The 22,174-nt window shown below is 44.5% G+C and overlaps 2 protein-coding genes and 1 long non-coding RNA gene across 11 annotated transcripts; 1 reads left to right on the top strand and 2 right to left on the bottom strand.

Moving 5' to 3' along the window:
• LOC110435129 lies at positions 5,324-7,102 on the bottom strand. The gene is made up of 3 exons (XR_002452806.1): positions 6,938-7,102; positions 6,788-6,862; positions 5,324-5,659 (listed from the first exon to the last, which is right to left on the bottom strand). It is a non-coding gene; the product is annotated as an uncharacterized LOC110435129 (long non-coding RNA).
• Positions 12,316-17,831, top strand: LOC8073809 (E3 ubiquitin-protein ligase CCNB1IP1 homolog). 8 transcript variants are annotated; one of them, XM_021458515.1, is made up of 9 exons: positions 12,316-12,547; positions 15,370-15,482; positions 15,598-15,673; positions 15,935-15,980; positions 16,067-16,097; positions 16,337-16,592; positions 16,689-16,852; positions 17,048-17,315; positions 17,434-17,831. In XM_021458515.1, exons 2-9 carry the CDS (start codon positions 15,413-15,415, stop codon positions 17,438-17,440), a joined length of 918 nt encoding a protein of 305 aa, XP_021314190.1. In that variant the 5' UTR covers positions 12,316-12,547; positions 15,370-15,412; the 3' UTR covers positions 17,441-17,831. The 8 variants fall into 8 exon arrangements, with proteins under 8 accessions (XP_021314190.1, XP_021314192.1, XP_021314191.1 ...); XM_021458517.1 differs by having other exon boundaries at positions 15,406-15,482; positions 15,601-15,673; positions 17,434-17,693; XM_021458516.1 differs by having other exon boundaries at positions 15,406-15,482; positions 17,434-17,693.
• Positions 19,666-21,230, bottom strand: LOC8073808 (heat stress transcription factor C-2a). 2 transcript variants are annotated; one of them, XM_021458608.1, is made up of 2 exons: positions 20,714-21,230; positions 19,666-20,630 (listed from the first exon to the last, which is right to left on the bottom strand). In XM_021458608.1, the coding sequence occupies exons 1-2, from the start codon at positions 20,978-20,980 to the stop codon at positions 20,067-20,069; spliced, it is 831 nt and encodes a 276-aa protein (XP_021314283.1). In that variant the 5' UTR covers positions 20,981-21,230; the 3' UTR covers positions 19,666-20,066. The 2 variants fall into 2 exon arrangements, with proteins under 2 accessions (XP_021314283.1, XP_002451825.2); XM_002451780.2 differs by having other exon boundaries at positions 20,741-21,230.

Raw genomic sequence — 22,174 nt, 5'->3', positions numbered from 1 at the left:
ACCTCAGACGTGTGCCTTAGCAAGTAGATCCAAGTGAATTTACTGAAGTCATCTATAAAACTCACATAATAAATATTCTTGCCGACAAAACTGGGTGCCGGCCCCCATACATCTGAGAAAACAAGTTCAAGAGGACTAGAGGACACACTTGTTGATCTAGGATAAGGTAATTGATGAGTTTTACCCTTTTGACATGCATCACAGATGGCATCTTTATTCGAATCTAAGACAAAAGGAATTTGACTCTTGCTAAGAACTTGACGAACAACTACAGATGAAGGATGGCCAAGGTGGCTATGCCATCTAGACGATGAAGACTTGATGGCGTCGAGCGTTGCTTTATTGGATGAAGACCTAGACAATGAATTCAGTGGATAAAGACCTCCCTCGCAATTACCCTAAGGAGAATTTTCTTCGTGTCCTGGTCCTTAATCAAGAAATAATATGGATGATATTCAATAAAGGCATGATTGACGGTGGTAAGACGTTGAACTGATGCAAGATTTTTACTAGCTTCAGGAACGTACAAAACATTGTTTAAGAGAATTTATGTTTTGGGGTATGAACAAAAATCTTGCCTATTTGGCTGATTCTCATACCTACTCTGCTTGTCGTGTGCAGTTAGTCATTGCCAAGGTACTTATCCCTCACGGTGAGTTTCTCTAACTCTCCCGTGATGTGATCGGTAGCACCGGTATCGGTGTACCAATTCATGTCTACTCCATAGGAGTTGGTGCTCGTCGAGGATGTCGAGCGCTTCTCATACGGGCCATTGAACGAAGTGTCAAAGCGCTTACAACAGCGGAGGACAGTGTGTCCTGGGATGTTGCAGAGTTGGCAAACCTCATTGGAGTTCTGACGAGGACGGCCTCCATTGCCGCCATTGTTGCCGTCATTGCCACGGCCACGACCACGGCCACGACCATGGCCACCTCCTCGGTTGAAACCACCACGACCGCTATGCGTGGCAGAGTTTGCGGAAGAACCAGAGTTGTCACTGTTCTGCAGATTGATGCGCTGCTCCCAGCTTACCAGCTGGGTGTAGAGTTTGGCGAGGGTCAAATTGCTGATGCATGATGACACGGAGGACACGACGGGGTTGTACTCCGCGTCAAGACCTGCAAGGATGTAGGAGGCGACTTCTTCATCTTCAAGCCTTTTTCCTGCAGAAGCCATGTCATCCGCAAGCGACTTGATCTTGCCGAAGTACTCGGCGATGGTGGAGATGCCCTTCTGTGCAGTGGCCAAGGCCATCTGCGTGTTGATGATCCGTCCACGCGACTTCGAGGCAGTCATGTCGAGGATGGTTTTCCAGATCTCGGCCGACGTGGTACATGTGGAGAGCTGCACCAGCACTTCCTTGGAAACATACGAAGTCAGGTAATTGAAGATCTGTTGATCCTCCGCATACCAGGACTCATACTCCTTATTGAAGCTGAGTTCAGTTGGCTTGGTGGGGTCCTTCACGATCTGCTTGACCGGTTGCACCGTGTTGGGGTCGAGGTAGTGGGCAAGCTGGGCGCCGCGGATCGCTGAGAGGACTTGCATGCTCCACAGCGGGAAGTTGTTCTTCCCGAGCTTCTCTATGGCGGAACAGCCGATCAGAGAGTACACAATAGGTAGCGCGGAGGAAGACGCCATTGATGATTTTGTGGAGGAAACCAGAACGGGCTCTGATTACCATGTGAAAGTAGGTTAACGTGACGCCTTCTCAGGCTCACGGCTCCGTGTTATATAGGCTCGGAATAGCCTCTAGCGTGGCATGTACAGATTGAGTTACAAGAGATGTATCTAGACAATATAATGTACAACAAAAGTTACAACAAACTAGTAACAAACTAGAGAATATCCTTGGAGCCGTAACAAGCTCAAGCTTGGGCAACAATACACACGTGTAGATCAACATCACGGTGTGTTAACCTTGTGTGGGTCAGGTAGATGATATTTCAACAGTTTAGCCCTTGTTTAGTTCACCCAAAAATCAAAAACTTTTCAAGATTCCCCGTCACATCGAATCTTACGGCACATGCATGAAGCACTAAATATAGACAAAAATAAAAACTAATTACATAGTTTACCTGTAAATCGCGAGATGAATCTTTTAAGCCTAGTTACTCCGTGATTGGATAATATTTGTCAAATAAAAATGAAAGTGCTATAGTGCCGAAAACCAAAAAGTTTTCGGAACTAAACAAGGTAGTTCCTGGAAAATTTTGCAAAGATTTTAAGATTTTCCGTTACATCAAATCTTGTAGCACATGCATGCAATATTAAATATAGATAAAAAAATAATTAATTATATAGTTTGTTTGTAATTTGCAAGATGAATCTTTTAAGTCTAGTTAGTCCATGTCTGAACAATAATTATCAAATACAAACGAAAATGTTACTATAGCGAAAACCAAAACTTTTAACAACTAAACATCCCCTCACTCTCTCGCGCGCGTGACACGGCCTTGCTTTATGGTGGCGTCGACTGGGCGGCAGCCTCCGTGTATTCAACCTAAACGGTCACTTATAAACGAATAAAAAGATCGTTTAAACATGACTGAAACGGTGTTACACGTACTAAGACAGGCACTACTCGACAAAAGCTTTGACACAACATTTTTCACGAGGTCGTTTGAGCTTATTTGGCGAATCTACGAGTCATTTAGCAGTATTTTTCTCACAACAAATCAGCGAACAATACTTTTAATCATAGCTTATCGGCCAAGCAAACAGAGCTTATTACACAGGAGTACTCATCTGCAACGTCGAGCCAGCCGTCGGCTCAGGTTGCACCTGATGCCATTCTACCGATATCGGCCTCCCCGTGCACCCTGCATTGCGCCACATCCCGGTGTCGTCCCCCACACGCCGGGCTGGGCTGGGGCGGGCGCGTCCACCCCGCCGCCGGCCACAGCGCGCCCGGAGGTCACGCTCTGGCTGCCGTCGTCGCAGGCTTCGCAGAAGCGCGCGCCCGCCGGCCGCCGCCGTCTGGAAGCGGCGTCACGGGCGCTCCGCGCGCTGATCCGGTCGCTGCCCCATCCGCTCTATGCGTGACATGTGCCCACCGCTAGTTTGCTCCATCGCCATGTGGATATGGCTTCCTACTCCTACACAAGGAGCGACGCGCGTACTCTCGAACTCTCAGGTGCACGTAGGTAGCTGCAGGGTGGCTGCTGGTCTGGTACGGTCAAATGAGAGAAGAGAATAGATCGAGCAAAGGGGATGCATGTGCTTTGAGATTGTTGAGTGCATGTGTCATTTGAGGAGCAAGCTAAGGTCCTCCACGATCAAGGAAGGACCGGGTCCTTCAGATTCAGAATTTGCCTCCCGCGCATCAGCGTACCAGTGATTTGAGGTACGCCGCATGGTCAATCTCGTATCCACAGAAGTTCCTCCAACAGGAGCCTTGGCCGTCCACCAGCGTCTCGACCTCATGCGTCTCGAGGTTAAGTGCATAGGTCCCTGCAGTCCTGCTACCTCCGAGAGTGAACAACACGATGCCGCTCTTCTCACAGAACCATCTCATCTTGATTCTTTCTGGTGACCATGATGTTATGCTCCTCAACTGCGGAAGCACAATTGGGCGACGCCACTCCCAGTCAACAACACCACCAGTAGTGGAGGTGCCGTCGCCCTCCTTCTCGTTGCCACCCACCAAGAGGTACACCGTCACATGAGGAACGCCGTCGCCGGCACGGGGGCTCGCCGTGATACAGGTCAGCCGTCAGCCTACCCTCCGGCGACACGCCCAGCAAACGGGCATCCCAGAAAGGATCTGCTCCTCCTCCTCTTGCGTACACGAGCAGCCTCACGTCGTCATGCCCGTGCAGCTCCCCGGAGGAGGAGGTGAGACGCACGCCCAATAACGCCGCGTGTTCCAGTGACCAGTAGGCGACGCCACGCCGCCACGGACGACGACGGCCGGGCCAAGGCGGCGCAGCGTCGCGCTGGCGATCGTGCCGCCGGGCTTCCTCGCCTGCCGGCCCCAGCAGCCGGTGTCGGAGGAGTAGCAGCGAAGCGCCGTGAAGCCGCGCCGGTTGTACACGACGAGCAGCCTGAAGAATCCGGGCGGCCGCCGCCGCGCGCACGGGTGCCCGACCTCGAGTAGGTCCTCACCGGTGAGCAGCGCACAGGCGTAGTATCCCGTCGGTGTGTCCTCGCCGGAGAGCGGCGGGAGCACGGCGGTGTCCCCCGTCGTAAGGTTGCAGACGCACAGCTTGAGGCCATCCCCGTACGCCTCGCGCCGGAGCTCGACGACCAGACGCCCGTTGCGAGAGGCGACGGGGCGGGACTCGGGAGTAGTCGAGGTCGAGGATCCCGGCGTTGGCGTGGCCGCCACCGACGAGCGTGCTGAGGAAGCACTGCTGGAGACCAAAGCGTCGACGGCCAGACGCCGTAGGGACGAAGGACGGCTCCGCCGTGGATGCTGTGCGCTTCCTGGTGCGCGCGGTGGGCCCGTCGTTCTCCTGGTGGAAGAAGCCGATGGCAAGGTCGGGAAGAAGACGGCGGCCAAGAGGCGGCTGCTGCAGCAGGGTGCGGGAGATCGTAGGCGCGTCCCTGGCGATGACGCCTGCCCAGCGCCTGCACGTGGCGGCGCAACGAACTACAGTGGCGGGCTCATCCAGTCCGGCGACGGCGAATATACGGCCGAGGATGTCGTCAGGTAGGAACGTACCGCTGCCCTCGCCTTCTTCTTGGGAGGCAGCGTGGCGGCGCCGCCGTACCTTCCGGCCGCACCGTGATGTTGGCCCCTGCCGATGTGAGGTCAACATGAGGCGAGAGCGGCGGATCGGCGGCATTGATCGAGGAAGTACTGGTGGAGAGAAACACAACAGTAGGTTAGGTTAGCGATATGAAGGGAAGGATGGATATAGTAATATAGTATACATATATTGATATATATAATAATAGATTTACATCTTGTTGGCATATGGCAGTCGGCTGCGATTATGTTTGTGCGTCAGTAACCGACTCGCCGCTAGCCGTCTCGGATCTGTTTAATATATGTATACTATCCAAGAAGAAGGCGACAGAACCCCCAGCGGAATTTTATTGGACAGTTCGATTCCCTTCCACCTCCAGGGAAGATATCCACGCTGGGGGGCGTTTCCCTGCTGCTGTTTGGCAGTATTGTCATGAATGTTTCATGCCCTGATGCTGTGGCTGTGGAACGACCAATATGTAGTAGCTATATCTTATATGCACAAGTTTTATCCCATGGAATCCTCCAATGAGCAGAACAGTAATAGCTTCGTTGAATTTCTAGAGGTAAATAAAAGATGTCTCAGAAAAATAAAAGAAAAAAGAAAAAAAATATAAAAGTAAAATGATGTAGAAAGTCATCACCGATCAACATAAAATTATTAAAAATCTATAGTCACTCTCCATACAAATATAACATATTTTAAACCTGAAAGCAAGTCTACTTGATGCAAATGTATAATCTAACATCTAGCCAGAGCCAAATAGTGTCATTCTTATACGTGCTTCTCCATCCTTACATCCAATAGATAACATCACCATGACTCGTCCATGAACATCGACAATTCTCCCTTGTGTGAGTCTTTGCACATCTATATATAAGATGAAAATGTGCAAAACCACTACTAAAAGTGACCATATTTCACTTATCTGAAATCATGGATTCCTTCCTCCAAGCCCTCTGCAACTATAACACCAAAAAAAGAGCAAGGTTAATTATGAACACAATGCCCAACTAGGATGATAGAATAATTAAAAATTAATATTAAATTAACCTAAAAATATATAGGTTTTATTGTGCAAGATGTAGCACTGCTGCTGTAGCTTGAATGATGCTTCTTTGAGACTGCATAGACAGCGATAAGACAAATTCCAACTAAAAACAAACCATTGCAAAGTTTGAGGGCATATACTGAAAAATATATTTTCCTTCTGAAGGAAGAACTCTGAAAAAAAAAACAAAAACACAAAATTCAGGTTAGGTCAAGGACCTATAATTATGTAATTTTGATGAGTGAAAAAATAATCTCTTTTTTTCTTTTCCATGAACTGTGAGTGTGAGAAACAAAAATATTATGTATGGGCAATCATTTTGTTTCTATTCAATTTGTTCCCCTGAATTTTGGGTTCCTCTTTTCGGATAAAAAGGGCTTGCTCAGTTACATGCAAACCTAGAAAATATGTTGGTCATATTAAACATAAATACTAACTCCATAAGACAATGATCCAGGGGAATGATCAAAACAATGTAATAAATAAATGCCCCTAAAATAGAAGTGCCAAGGAAACTAAAGAGTCAGTAACAACAACAAAATCGCTAAATCCCTCTCGATTCGTGAAGGCACAACCTCCATCTACTGGTCTCTATCCTATGCTTGAAGCAGCGACCTCAAATTCGAGTCCTGTGCTGAACCTTATCAATTCATACCTTCTCAATGTATCCAAACCACTGAATATTTAAAACTACAAAAACAAACACAGTAGCAGATGAGCACCAGGCTGCTGTCAACAATGCAGATCAGAACAAAAATTTAAAAAGGAAGTTCAGTTGTGCAGACAAGCTATTGCTGAAGGGACAATAGTAGACTGCTTGTGCTGAACTGAAACAGAACTAATGAGGTATTCCCCAGATCGATGAAATCCTCACAAGAAAAAGAAATAAAGAACATATATCTTGCAGATGCAGGTTGACACATGATAAAGTGCAAAAATAAGCAGTCTTTAGCCAGCAAAAAATAAAAAAACATAAAGATGCTAAAAAAAATCAAGAATACATGACTCTTCACACCACTATTATATCGTGTCAGAAACTTACCAAGCAAAAATGGGGCCTCTATATTATCAATGTACTCTCTTGTCACTTGCATCTCTTCTATTCTGCTATCTGATCCTACATGGATTCACAAGTGAGGATTACTGAAGAAACCAAATAACGTAAAAACTGCTATTAAAAAGCAAAACTTACAGCTGAATTCAAGTTTGGTCAGCATCCTTCTATAGTTCTATAGTTGATCATAGGACTTTCCATGTGACTTGTTGCTCTCTGATATGATCCTCATTGTCATATTGAGGATAATATGTAGAGAAACCTTCAGAACTTCTGAGCCGTAGAGAAACCTTGCAAATTTTGAGCTTCATTATTTTCTGCAAGATACTTATCTGCTTGCACACTTAGTATGTACAGTCTTATTCAAAATAATAGATTATTCATTTGCATCACTAACATCGACATTAAGGAGCTTCCTAATATCAATCTTTCCAGTAGATACATCATGTATTTTTCTTGAAAATAATAAGGAAAGCTAACAAAAAGATACATTACAGCAGTAGTACCAGACTGAAATCTGCCTATTGCCTATACATTTAATAAGTCCTAGTAGCATTATCCTCTCCATGCATGCATGTTTGCAGCCTAGAGTCATATGTCCTCTTAATACAAACATGATCTGCACATCTAAGTGCCCCAGTTCGGCATAAAAAAATGCTCAGAAGAAGCTCAGCACACACAGCCATATGCTTCCATAGAATCCACACCCTGGAGCTTTGACAAAGCCCAATATAGAAGTGACAGGGTAACTACTACTAACTGAAAGGTCTCAATTTTCTAAGCAATCAACAATAGGTTATAAGGAACCACTTTTTTATAAAATAAAAAGGCATAAGAAACTACTTTAGTATGGCATTGGAAAACATCGCAAGCAATCATCAATAGGTTCAATATCTTAAGCTGCTCCCAGGTCGCTCCCAATAACATGATTAGCATATTTTAGCATGCATATATCATATTGAGATATTATTAATTTTCCATAAAACTTATAAGATCCATAATATACTTACAAATTTGTATACAATTACCTTCTAGCTCTGGCCATGTGCAACAGGATGATTTGGGTTGGATGTTGCTGTTTAAGAATCGAGGGGACTCATGGAAGACCTGCAGGACATGGATTTAGCTGGGATTGTGGTTGTTGCTGAATGGATTGTTGAATGATTGCACAATAGCATATCTGAACAAGGAGGAGGGAGGAAGGACTCACCAGATCTTGGAACGAGGCAAGCGGACAGACTGGGGCTCACTGGATCTAGGAGAATGACCTGTGAAGGGAGGGTCAAGAAATCTGACACCCTAGCAGAAGGCATAGGGATGGCAGAGGCGTGACCAAGGCTCACCGAATTGACGAGATGGCAGAGGCGTCGGGAAGCCGCGCGCCGGCGCGGAGGAGACGGGGTGCCGGGGCGGATGCGATGGGATGTCGGGGCGTCGGGATGATGGGGCGGATGCGACTCGACGTGAAGCTCTCCCGGATGGAGACCGGCGGCGGAGCTTGGGCGAGCCGCGGCGGAGCCTGGGCAAGCCGCGGTGGAGCCTGAGCGAGCGGCGGCGGTGTTGCGAGAGGAAGGAGTCGGGCGACTCGCGAGCGCACCACGGGGAAACTCTCCCGGACGAAAGGGTCGTGGATTTGTTCCCCGAGTAAAACACAGGGAAGCGGGCCGCATTCCTCGACTTCGTGGGCTGCCAAATGGTGCATAATTTTGGCCCGGGGAAGGCTGGCACGGGCCTGATTAGCCCATGGAAAAGGCCGGGATCCCTGTGGGATTCTGGGCTGCCAAAGAAGCCCTTAGAAGGATCAGATCCCTATCCAAGCACGGGTCCGTCTGTCGCGTATGACCCGGCCAGTTGGCAAAGGCGCCGGCGGCGGCACGTCGCACGCCTCACCACTAAGGGCGTTCGCAATATGGACTGTAAAAATCGTCAACTGACATGGAGATCAGAAATGATTAAAAAGAAAAAAGTAGCTAGTGCAACCATGCTACACAGATGTCAGAGACTAAGAAAATTAAATCAAAGAGATGTGCGAGCTAGCGCTTGAATCCTCGCTAGGGTTGTGAGTTTCCTCCTTTTCATCTCTCCTCCTGATTAGCCACCAATCTCTCTTAGCTAGCGACTTCAACGCGCTGTTGAAGATGCCCTAAGAGCGTCTATAGTAGTATGAAATCACTAGCTAAGGTACGTTCAAATAAGATAAAAAACAAAACTTGATCTGCATGCCATGGAAGCGCATGAGCAACAGCTCTTGTCGAAACAAGTGCGAGACTAGCGCTTGATTTATCGCTAGTGAGTCATGTTTTCATGCTCTCTCTCCACCAGCTCAGACCGATTTGCATAGATGCTGGCGGCTTTGATATCCCGTTGGGCACGCCCTAATATCTCACCACTATTAAGGGTGTCCCAAACAACCAGCTATTTAGCTATCTATTTTGATATGAACATATACTCCAATAATATAAGAGAATGGCATGTGGGTCCAATTGTTTATATAAAAATAAGACTGTATAGAATAGTCTTTGTTTTTGTCTCTCACCTTTACGTAAGCTAGCACCATTACGGACGCCCTAAATAGACTCGACTAGAGAAACTAAAGTTTGGTGTTTACATCTTGTCAAGATATGTTTGATGCTGCTAAGGCTTGGTTGATCCACTCTAGCTAAGTTTAATTAGCTAGGTTAGTTTGATCCTCTAGCTAATGAGTGTAATATTGATCCTATTGCCCCTTTCTTCCCTCTCCTCCCCCCTCCCTCCATCCCCTCCATCCCCTGTCTACCACCTCCAAGACATCCTCGTGCCCCATCCACACCACCGGTAGCTTCGCCGGTTGAGGAGGAGGATGTTGTTCCTGATGACGGCGCAAGGAGGATGCTGCTGTTCCCGATGATGGCGTAGGTCGGGGCACGCCGGAGAAGGGCGAGAGGAACTCAGCTATGGCAGGTAGGGGATGCGAATCTTCAGGATCTGGCTGAAGTGACATTGTTGTGGTAGGGGCCGACATGCAGGTAGAAGAGGTAGTGGCTGTTGGAAATAATCATGAGTTGATTTAGTTTGTGTCATGCAGGTCACGTTCCAAGCTAAGTCATGCTTTGATTTTTAATAGAAGCCAAAGCCAAGATACAGGCATTCGTCGCCGACAAGTCTATATCTGTTGTTCATCTTCTACCTCTATCTGCTGAGAGTTGGAGTGGCTCAGTTCCAACATTATTGGTTTAAAAAAAGCCTTTACATTTGTGCACTGCAGAGGAATTAATTGCTTATAGTATGGAGGAGGCTACGAAACTACTAGCTATAGCATAGGCAATGCAAGAATTCTATTTGGTTGCACATTCAGACTAACTGCACTATACTCTGCTGTAATATGAAAAATTCAAAGCAGATTAATTGCTTGAGGTTGGCGGCAGCAGTATCTGCGTTCCATGAACTGGAATACTCGATGGCCTAGCATCCAATGCCAGCACACCGTCTGTTTTTGTTTGCCAGCATTTAGCTACTTCTTTGCATGCAATATGCATGTAGTAACTATTATATATAACTATTTATATTTTGTATTACAAACTTTAGTACTCCCCTCTGTCCCAAATTATAAGTTACGTATTTGGCATTCCAAACTTTAGTACTCTCTTTATCCTAAATTATGAGTCATGTATTTGGCATTCCAAACTTTAGTACTTCCTACATTCAAAATTATAAGTTATTCCAACTTTCTTGAAGATCTCGCTCTAAGAAAGTTAAAATAACTTATAATTTGAGATGGGGGAATAGATCCTAATATCTAATGGCCTTGATTGACAGCTGAAATAGCCATGCAAGTTTTCAGTTGTGGATTGATGGGACCAAGATTTATCCATCTTAGGCCTTGTTCGTTTCTTCCGTATTCAAAACAGGCCTGTTTCTCTTCGTGGGCTGGATTGAGTGATTTTCCAATGGTTCACTGAAAACTGGTGAGCATATTGAAAACGGGCCTGTTTTTCTTCCAGAGAGTAGGAGGTCCGGAATTGATCATGTGGAATAACACAGGAAAAACACTTGGAATGGGCTGGCTATAATTCAGCCCTAAAGTAAACCGAAAAGTCATTTTCGATTGGACCAAAATTAATTCCAAGTCTAGTCGATCCACCTGGAACGGGCCATGTTTCGGGCCGTTCCAGCCAAAACGAACAATGCCTTATATGTTTGGTTTGATTAATAATTCATTTCCACTTGTATGAGTTTAACAGATCATGTGTCGCTTTTAACTTTCTTATTGGTGCCAACAGTGTTTTGAAAAAGCTTTCTTACGACATCAACAAATTGAATTAACATAGTTTTGTTACCCATAGCAACGGACGAGCATTAATAAGCTAGTCACACTACTACAGAAATGTTTAGCCGTGGCGGGCAAAACAGGTTAACCGTAGCGGGTAAGGCAACCGCCTCGAATCAAAGGTCACGGTAAAGCAACCGCCTCGGTTAATATGTTAACCGAGGTGGTCGCTGTTAAGTAACCGCTTTGGTTAATAAGATTAACGGAGGCGGTTGCCTTAATGTGACTGCCTCCGTTAATCTGTTAACCGAGACGGTTTTTTAAATTGTCCGTCTTGGTTAATATATTAACATAGGCAGTTTTTGTAATTTGCCCGCCTCCTTTAAGTGTATCCAGATTAAAAAAACTTTTTTTAGTTTATTTTCAATTTTGAATCCGAAATTTGTTAGATTGAAATATATACAAAGCAAAAGACATATGTATAAAGGATAACCACATTGAATCCGAAATTTGTTAGATTGAAACATATACAAAGCAAAAAATATACTATAAAGGATTAACCGAGGCGGGCCGCCAGCCCGTCCGCCTCTGTGGGCGAAACCAAAGTGTCTCCCAAAAATTTTTTTGTAGTAGTGTCAAGAAAAAAGTCTGAACCACCCTATCCAAGTTCTGTTAAGCTCAGCTAATTACCCATAATTAGTTGTCATTAATATTTATTATCTAAAATTTAATTATGATTATGTTATTACCCATAATCATTATATATATATATATATTCTTGATGATTTATGACAACTCAAGTTACAATTAATAATAATAAAATTAAGCAAGCATTAGTACTAATTAATGTAGTTTGTGATGCTTACAAATATAAAAATAGTGTTTCAAAAATAACTAAAGAAATTTAAATATTTAAATAATCATGTGCCATCTCATGCCGGTATACCACTATAATCATACTCAAACTATTATATCCATGATCATCTCGTCAGCTGAACTGTCCCATCTAGGATGAAATTGATTTGAATAACCAAACACTACCTAAGCATATGCTTTGCAAAATTTTGGCTTAGATACTTATTGTTTTGCAAAAAAACAAAATTTAAAAATAAAAAATAAAAAAAATCACATGCTTGCAGCCTGCCTGAAGAAACCTGGGCCTTCGTACGAGCTCGGCCCAAAAGAAAGGACGCCGCAAGCCCGCAACTGGATGCAGGACGCTAATAAAGCGTAACGCCTACCCTTTTTTCTCATCACGTTCTGACGTTCACACCCCTGGAGTGCGCGCGCTGCGCTCACCCTCCCTCCCTCCCCTCGCCCACTCTCTCTCTCTCGCGCCGCGGCGCGTCCTTGCTTTCTGGTGGCGTCGACTGGGCGGCCGCCGCCGCCGCCCACCACCACCACCTCCCTGGTGTCCAGGTCTTCGTCGATCCCTTCGTGTCTGTACCTTAGCCTGGTCTTCGTCGGGCCCTCGCCCTTCGCCGGCGACGAGCACCCACCAGGTATGCCACCCCTCTGCTCTCACTTGAAACTTACCACCCAAACCCTAGCTAACGTGATCTATTTGGGTTTTTTTACTCGGATCTCATCTAATTGCCAGTGTCTACATGTCCATCCTACTAACGATTGGGTCCGCTCATGATCGATAGTGCTGGTACAACGGATCGTTAGGTTTTGCAATTCTGTGTGTTTTGAACATAGTAAGGCTTCGATTTTGGCGATCGGGGGGAAATGGGGGCGGATGATTAGAAGTTTTGCGGGCAATTGAGCTCGCTGTATGCAATTTGAGCTGTCACTGTTTTTGTGTGGTTTTTTAAGTGCGAAGTTGTATTTGAGAACACTTCAGAGCGCAGAATTTGCTCAGCTGCTGAGATTCGCAGACGTTCTAGCTGTTGGTTTTAACTACAAATTCTGTTTCTGAGGGTCAACACGCAAATTATTTATGTTGGTTTATGATGCTAGTTTTCTGCAGCAGACCATACTTAGTTTCCATAACTGGGGGGTTGAAATGCTGTGCCCTGTGTGTAACTACATATTTCCCTTTTAGTATGGTATATATAAATCGCGATCTCTAATTTTACTGAGACACTGATATCACACAGGAAACGACCTATTCGAAGCCACAGCTGATTGAGTCAATTTGTTTGTTCGCTTGGCTAGTTGGCTTGCTCCATAATCTTTGCACTAGCTGGACATGTTTGAGTAAAAAAGCATATGCAGTTCTCTGCAATAGTTGATTGTCTAGAATGCTGGAATTACTCCAAATATTTATCCAACAGTGTGTTTTCAGCTTATTCCTTGCATTTCTCAGAACTTGTCTCTGCTTTGGACCTGGGTGACTGAACAGAATTGATGTGAGACCCGAGACAGACCAAAAGGCATAGTTGTTTTTAATCTTATTGATCAGTAATTTTAGTGCCCTGACCAACATATGCTAGCCTATAAGTAACAAAATATGGCAATGGTTTTATGATTGATAGAACTTACAAAATCAGTATAAACTGGATTTTCTGTGTTTTCTAGTGTATTTTATTGTGGGATCTTCTGTTTTCAAGACTATTATTAATGCACAGCTAGTAACCGTAACCGTAACACATCAGGTCCTCTTGCGGCATGGAATTTTTCATTTTAGGAATACCTTGTTTATCTTTTTTTTTTATAAAAAGAACACTAGAAAATCTAGATCGACAAAATGTATGAAGGCCTATCACATCATTTTTACAAAGTTAAATCTTCAGTTATGAGAAAGATGCCATAGTTCTTTCTTTTTTACATACTTGCTAAAATCTGGATTAGATTTTAGGAAGGCATCGTGGCAAGCTGTTCCAGAGTGTTGTTTTAAAGACTGATTAGATTGTTATTAAATTAATGGGGTAATAACATACAACATAAGTGTTTTAACAATGAAACACTTAAAGCTGAAACTCATGACTACAACATATGGGATACAAAATTAGATGATGTGTTTTGTGAAAGATTTAAAGTACTTCTGGATAGAACAATTTAACACATATTTTTTACTTGTTTTACTCATCAAAATCTTTTGTCAAAAAAAATATGTATTGTGTCCATGGAATTGTGTTTTAATGAGCCTCAATTCTGGGCATATAAGTCCAAAGCCGATTTTATTTGCTCTTAATTATATTGCTTATGCAATTCTATGCCTTCGCCTTAAGACTTGTCCTAAGATTGAGTAGCAAACTACTTGTGGTCCTGAACATCTTTTCACTTCTCAATATGTAATTCGTACAGTTGGGTTCAAAGGACCAGTTACTGAGGAAACTCCCACTAAGTTAGTCACACTAGAAAATGGTACATGCTACCGTTAGGCGTACCACTGAAGGGAATGAAATTGTTTATCTTTATATGCGGTTACTAAATGAGTGAGTTCAATGGATAATATAGGGGTTTATCTGGTTTTATTTTATCTTTTCCTCTTAAGTGACACACTTCGCCATTGGCCAATTACATTGGGGCCTGTCAACGTTGGGCCTTCCTACCTTGTAAATGTACCTATTGTCCTCAAAAACAGGTCAAATTCCAAATAAGCGAAATGACTGAGGTTTCCAAACTTTGTATTTAAAGAGAGATACACTTTTCAATTTTACCAGTTCTAATATACTGTTAATGGCATGCTCAAAATGGTCAAAGTATTTATCTCTATGGATCCATGTTGTGATACGTGGAAAACATAGTTCATCTGAAATTATGGATACCTTTCTTTTCTTCTCTGGTACGTCTCAAATTCATAGCAGAAGCACTGTAAAAACTGCTTAATATGCTAGTATAGTGCTTCCTATCCTGCTTGAACACAATGAAAGACATTATTGATGAATAAAAGCATCTCTGTGATGTATGACCCAATGCAGTGCAGTATAGACCTGAGTAGCAGGAACTTGAATAAAACTGCTTGTATTTGTTTAAATAATACAAACTGCTGCTTCATTATTCACTATTTTCTTGTTAGTTGTCTCATGTTAATATTTAATCTTGCTGTTAGATATGCCTTTTTTATTGAAAAATTCAAGTCTTGGTGGAGGTCATGCTTTCATAATACAAGCTGTTAGTTCCTTGTTGCTCAAAAAAGATGTGTACTGTTCTGTAGTTAAAACTTAAAACTATTGCACTGAAAGAAGATAAATGCCCATACCAGTACACAACATGTCAGTGATTTTTAACATATATATCTTGCTTTTTTTATGATGCTTCCTATGTAGTCTTAATCCATTTCCAGTCGGATTTAGTTCTGGGATATGAATAATGCACTAGCCGTTTATCTTTGTTTTTCTTTTTCATCTCTTAAGTGTTATTTTCCTGCCTGTAGGCTCAACTGCTGTGTAGCTAATCTAATAATTTCTAGAAACAAGATGAAGTGCAATGCTTGCTGGCGGGAGTTGGAGGGGCAAGCAATATCAACCACCTGTGGTCATCTTTTATGTATGGTTCCACTCTACTACCATCTCTCTGATGAATTAGATCCAGATTCTAAATAAGTTACTCTCCAATTATTACAGAATACACAATTTAATGTAGCTGGTAATTGCTTATTTAGCAGGTGCAGACGATGCCAAGAAAATACTCAGTAATGATGGTGCATGTCCAATTTGTGATCAGGTGCTCTCAAAAAGGTCAGTTCCTATTTGATGATGCATTCATTTTTTGATTGTGCATGGTTAATGGTGTCATCTTTCCTGTATGAATGTCTGATACCTAATCGTGCAAGCATATTTCTCATGTCTCCTCTGTGTGATATTTAACTGTGCCAAAGCATATCAACCAAACATACCTGATTGTAGCGCAAGTTATTGATCATTCTTCAGTTGTTTTAATACTGTGTATGTTCAGGCAAAAAATTAACTTGAAAATTTTGATTCATTTCCTTTTTCCAGCCATATGAAACCTATGGATATAAATCCAAGTGACGATTGGACAAATGTAGGTATCCCATTGATACATAATAACAACTAGAAATTAATTTTCCTTCTATCCATCTTTTCTGATGAATGTGCTCATGGCAACAGATGGCGATGGTTGGAATATCCCCACAAATACGTATCCTTCATTTCCCATTAACCTTTCACTACATCCACAGTGGGGTTTGTCTTGTACTGCTTTTTTTGATAGCATAGTAATCTGCATTTTCCAATCTATGCATAATTACATTGCTTAACATGTTTAAGTAGCACTATTATGCAACCAATCTTAGAGCATAAATGTGGAACTTGGTAAAGCATAACAATGGCATTACTTCGGTAGGTGTCTTGCTTTTCCTTAAATATGATGAAAATCAGTTATGAAGAGTGCATACAGAAGCGTAATGTTCTACATTGGACAAAAGGAACTGGAGATGCAGTACAAGATGAACAGAATTGTTGGTCAATGTAGGCAAAAATGTGAACTTATGCAGGCAAAATTTACTGAGAAACTGGAAGAAGTCCATACCGCATACCAGAAGATGGCCAAAAGATGTCAGTTGATGGAGCAAGAGAATGAAAACTTGAACAGAGATAAGCAGGAGCTGCAAGAAAAATTTGCTGAGAAATCCAGGTTAGTAATGTGCCAGTATTCTCTTGATTCTTTAGAGGAACAAATTATGTTCCATCCTGTATGTATGAGGATTCAGGTTGTCCTAATCCTATTCAGGCAGAAGAGGAAGCTTGATGAGATGTATGACCAATTGAGGAATGAATATGAGTCGCTGAAGCGTTCTGCCCTTCAACCTGCAAATAACTATTTAGCAAGACCTCAGTCAGACCCGTTCGCGGGCATGCCCAACATGATGGATGGTGGCAACCATCTGAGACAAGGTAACTTAAAACTTCTGTGCACACAATTTGCTCTGTTCATTATGTCCCTCATACTGGTTATATCATTATACTTTTTGCTCTGTTCGCACAAACTACTTTTGTTATTCATCAAAGCGGTGCAACGCTTTGATTCTTTATACTGTACCTAGAAACTATGTTAGGTCTCCACAAAAACAGCTCATTCACTGGTTGCAGGATCGGTTGATCTTCCTAAAACTCCAGGGCAGAGAGATGAGGGCTGGGGTCCACCACCAAGGCAACGTTGCTCCACCTCCGGTCCCTTTGAGCTGTCTACAGGGTCTCCTGGCCATGCCATGGCTCCTCCGGCTGATATCAGGCCCAGACAGCAGACACGGCCCGTCTTCGGTGCTACAATGAACAATCCATCCAGCGCCCTGCGAAACTTCATAATCTCGCCTGTCAAGCGTCCCCAGGTGTCCCGTAACCGCCAACACATATTCACGTAATGATCTCTCCCTTTTGCTCATGCGTACCGAAGCAGTATTTGTTCAAATTTTACTGACTGCATGGTTATTTGAGTTTCTGCACTGATGGACCAAACTTTCAAACTGGTGTTTCAGGCTGTAGAGAGTGGGAATAGCTGACGGGGTGCTCTGCATTGGAAGTTAAATTGTCGGAAGCTTGCCGTGATCCTGTAAATTCTGTAAGATCACACAGCCGCCCTCCCTCACTCTTAGTTCAACAAGCCTTTTGGTATGGTGTTTCTTGGTGTTGCCAATGTTAGGGGATAGACGTTGGAGAATGGATATATAGTTGGTTATGCTAGAAACCTCTTATACGCAGACTTTGTCCATTTCTACAGTTACATGTATAGCAGGAAGTTTCATCTATACCCGTAATCTAGCCTTGGCATGACAACTGTGGTTAACTTCTTTCTAACTCATCCGAATCTGAACAGACCAAGTAATCTTGTGCACTGATTGAGGACCTAATAAACGAGTTGTTTCATGATTTGGAACTGGCATTAATTTGATGTTGTCCTAAATAAACTCCAATTGGAGTTTGCCTCTTGCCTTGACTTCCATAGTATCATCACCTGGGAGTTGGATACTGATCACTATATTCAAAGGGTTCGAAACAGTTAGCGCAGGCGCCAGTAGCCGCGCTGTCCGCAGGGAACGTCATCATCGAAACAGTTAGCACAGGCGCCTTCGGGGCCGCCACCGGTGAGGAACCCCGTGAATTCGGATTACATCGCACAGCCGGTTCGCTTGAGCTTACCAATGTGGAGATTACATGAACAGCCGACTCGCTTGAGCTTATCAATGTGGGGATTACAATGTGGTAGGCTGGGTCCGCCACTATAGCTCACGACATGGCCATCGTGAACCTGCCCTGGTTCATAACTCGTGCGACGTGCTGGCTGTGGGCATGCATGCCGCGTGCACCAGTGCACGGTGCTGAGCTGAACGATTACCAGCAACGGCAGTGCCATGGAGGGGGCATCCATGCTCTGCCTGATTGCGTTAGGCCTTGTTTAATTTCTAAAAAATTTGAAGATTTTTTATTAATCGAATCTTTACACTAACGCATGGAGCATTAAATATAAATAAAAAATAATAATTGTATAGTTTGTCTGTAATTTGTAATTTGCAAAACGAATCTTTTGAGTCTAGTTAGTTTATGGTTAGATAATGATTGTCAAATACAAATAAAAATGCTATAGTAGCTGAATTCAAAAGGTTTGGCGAACTAAACGATTTCTTAGGTCAGTCTCAATGAGAGTTTCATATAAGTTTCATTTGCATTAAATAGGCTGCCACATAGAATTTTTTGATGACATGGCTGTGTATTTAAGAAAAGAGATCTAGATGAAACTCTCTTGGCACGATTACCAACTCTCTATGAGTCTTGGAACTAAATGACTATGAAACAATGAAATGAAACTCTGTATTGATAGCCTGCTTGACCTCAATGAGAGTGCACCGTACAACTAGGTTTCTGGTTTGTAGTATGTTGTCGGTTGTTGCGACATTGAAACAAGTAATCCAGTTTTTCAGCTTGCGGAACAAAGACAGCATAGTTGGAGGAATAAACAAAACTTTTTGTCCTAAAGAAAAATAATGCAAAGCTACAACTTCTTTCAGTTTCAGACTAATTGTATCAAATCAAACCGGCCCAAGATGGGGTGGGCCCAACGCAAGACTCAAGTGTGTACACATATGGTAGTGTTTGTTTTCACTATGGCCCAAATGAGCTGCAAGACCAACGGTGTATGATTTAATTGGGCCATTGGAGAATCAAGTGTTCGGTGTTGCCTCCACATCCTTCCTCAAAAAAAAACAAAAAACTAACTCCACATCCAAATTCAGTTCAGATGAATTAATTTGTCTGTAAAAAAATAACTAATGAAAAATAAACTAATGATATAATTTGTCTATAATTTGTGAGACAAATTTTTAGTTAATTCATGTTAGATAATAATTATTAAATGTAAACCAAACTAGAAAGTACTCTATCTGTTACAATTCATATTTGACCATTTATTTTATTTAATTTTTTTAATAATAAAATAAATAAATTATTATAAAAATATATCTAACATTAAAATAAGTTATAAAATAAATAAATAATATTAATTATTTTTTTAAAATAAAACGAATGATCAAACATGAATCATAGAAGTTAAAGAAATATAACTCTTTGTGTGACGAGGGAGTAGTTATTTATTTGTGCGACGGAGAGAGGAGTTGTCATTTTGTATTCGAGCGTTTTAGCATTCTGTATTATATGAGAAACTAAACACCCCTTAATGTGTTGTGAAGCATCATGATTTGCAGTGAAATCTGTGGTGGGAGTCGAAAGCATTTCTTTAAAACCCAAAGCATTGCTGCTGCTGTGTTTGGTACTCCGTAGTATTCACATCACACAGGGGAAGAAAGGGAAACGGAAAACAAGCACCTCCTAAACCAAAGGCTTTACACTTTTGTACCACCACCTCCTAATTATTCCGCCTCGCACGCGTGCCTGGACACGCACGTGGGGCTCCCCGCCGGCGGCGGCGCCCACGAGTCACAAGGCACGCACGGACGCCATCGGCGGCTTGCTGTGCCACCAGGCAACCAGCCCCTCGGCCGGTCAGAAGGCTAGGCCTCCGCCCGCCGTTGCCACGTCCAGCGCAAGCAGTTGGTGATGAGGGGCAACTAACGACGACGAAGCACGCACACGACGACAAGCGACCACCGCTCCGCCATCAGTAGCCGCTGTTGACGGGGAACACGTACGGCGGTGGCTGCAGCAGGTAATCGGTGAACCCAACGTCTGCTTCGTCTCCGGTGCTACAGAACCCGCTGAAGTCGACGGCGCCGTCGCTACCGCCGCCGCCGGCGTCCAGAAGCAGCCGCGCCCTCTTGACGTTGGCGGCGTCCTGCGGCTCCGTGGCGGCGGCGGCGTCGTCGGTCCCGGCGGCGGTGGCGCCGGAGACGAGGCGGCGCAGCACCTGCGGGTCGCCCGCGACCTTGACGAGGAACGCGAGCATCTGCTTGGGCCGCCGCTCCGTCTCCTGCACGCGGCGCCACATCGCGGCCACCTGCTCCTCGATCGCTCGCTGCTCCCGCCTCAGCCGGACCACCTCCATGGCCACCGCCGCGTCGTCCTCGTCCACGCCGCCGCCGCCGCCGCCGTCGTCCTTATTGCGCTTGCCGCCGTTGCCGCCGCCGCTGCTCCGGCGGACGATCTGGCTCAGGAGGTGCGTCTGCCCGCGCAGGAACGACACGTGCGCGAACTCCCACCGGTCCGGATCCACCTTCCGGAAGCCCTGCATGCAGAGAACGAGTTATGGTCGTCGTCGTCGATCCCGGTCAGGTTCACTTCACCGATGAAGAAGATAGAAAAAACCACTTGACAAGAGCAGGCGCGCGCACGCACGTAGGTGTTGAGCTGGCGGACGAAGCTGGAGAAGTTGGAGTGCTTGAAGTGCGCGGGCAGGAGCGTCTGCGAGAAGACGAAAGGGTCGGCGACGACGAAGCTGTTGCTGTCCCTGCCCCACGCGACGACGGCGTCGGTGGCCGGGTCGTCCACCATGCGGTACGTCTTGGCCACGAACGGCGCCACACCGCCGGCCGCGTCCACGCCGGCGCGGCTGGTCGCCATGGATCGACTGTCCATTACTAATTCCCTGCTGCACACACACAGACTGCCGTGCCGGCCGTCACGCGCGCACTGCCGCGCTGATCCCAGCAGCTTGCGGGTGTGTGCGCGTGTATATATACTAGTAGTAGTACTCTCGCCGACGGTGGTTGCTAGCTAGGCTAGGATAGGCTATGTGGTGGTTGCTATTTGTGGCAATGGTGGTGGGCGCGGAAAGGGAAAGTGGGAGGCGAGTGTGCCGGAGCCCGAGATGGTAAGGGTGAGGACTGAGTAGGGTGACGAGCGGCATCATATACTAGTTGTGGTGGAGGGGTGGGTGCTCTCGTCAGGAGGGCGAGAGGGACAGGTGCCAAGTCAGGCCGGACGCGTGTCCCAGGACTGGAGCCTTCCGTGGCGCACTCTGCAGCCACAAGTTCCGTGGAGCCCGCGGACCGCTCGCCGAGCTTCAAAAAGAGTCGTCGGCCGACGGCCGCACGGTGCCGCGGGGCCCATTTGCGCGTGCTGTCTGTTTTTTTTTTTTTCTCCGTGGCGGGCGAATGGGTGGATCCTGTTGTTGCTGGCGCGCGGGCATTGGGACACGGCTTTCGGTCTTGCCCCGGACCGCAGGAGATACTGTACGGCGGCAGAGAAGAAAAATAAAACCGGATTAACACTTACGTTTTTATTTGATAAATATTGTCTGAGTAACTATGTTCAAAAATTCATCTCATAAATTATAGATAAACTATACAATTAATTTTTATTTTTGTTTATATTTAATATTCTATACATACGACTAAAAATTTAATGTGACAGAAAATTTTAAAATTTTTTGCGAACTAAATAAAGCCTTAAAACGCAAGGACAAACTAGGCGATATCATGAATCAATACTACTACTTCTTTTTTTTTAATTTTGTAGCAAGGTGATCTCAATAATTCGTTGGAAACTTTTTTGTGAAACTCGATTCGGGTAAATTATAATACTCCTCCTGTAAAACCATCCGTCGTGCGGGTCATCGGCGCCATTCTTTTTTTTTTTTACAGTTGCCTACTCCCTCCGTTCCTGAAAGCTCCCTCCGTTCCTGAAAGCTTCGATTCCTAGGTGATTACTGTGTAATTTAATGGTAGAACTCAAATTAATTAAAGATAATATAGTCATTTGGTAGCTATACTAATCTGTCTGAAACTTGGGTCTTGTTTAGATGCGAAAAGATTTTGGATTTCGCTATTG

The sequence above is a fragment of the Sorghum bicolor genome, chromosome 4, assembly GCF_000003195.3.
Source record: "Sorghum bicolor cultivar BTx623 chromosome 4, Sorghum_bicolor_NCBIv3, whole genome shotgun sequence".
NCBI classification, from domain to species: Eukaryota; Viridiplantae; Streptophyta; class Magnoliopsida; order Poales; family Poaceae; genus Sorghum; species Sorghum bicolor.
Note: the sequence above shows the minus strand (reverse complement) of the source record. Positions and strands in the feature narration are given on the sequence as shown.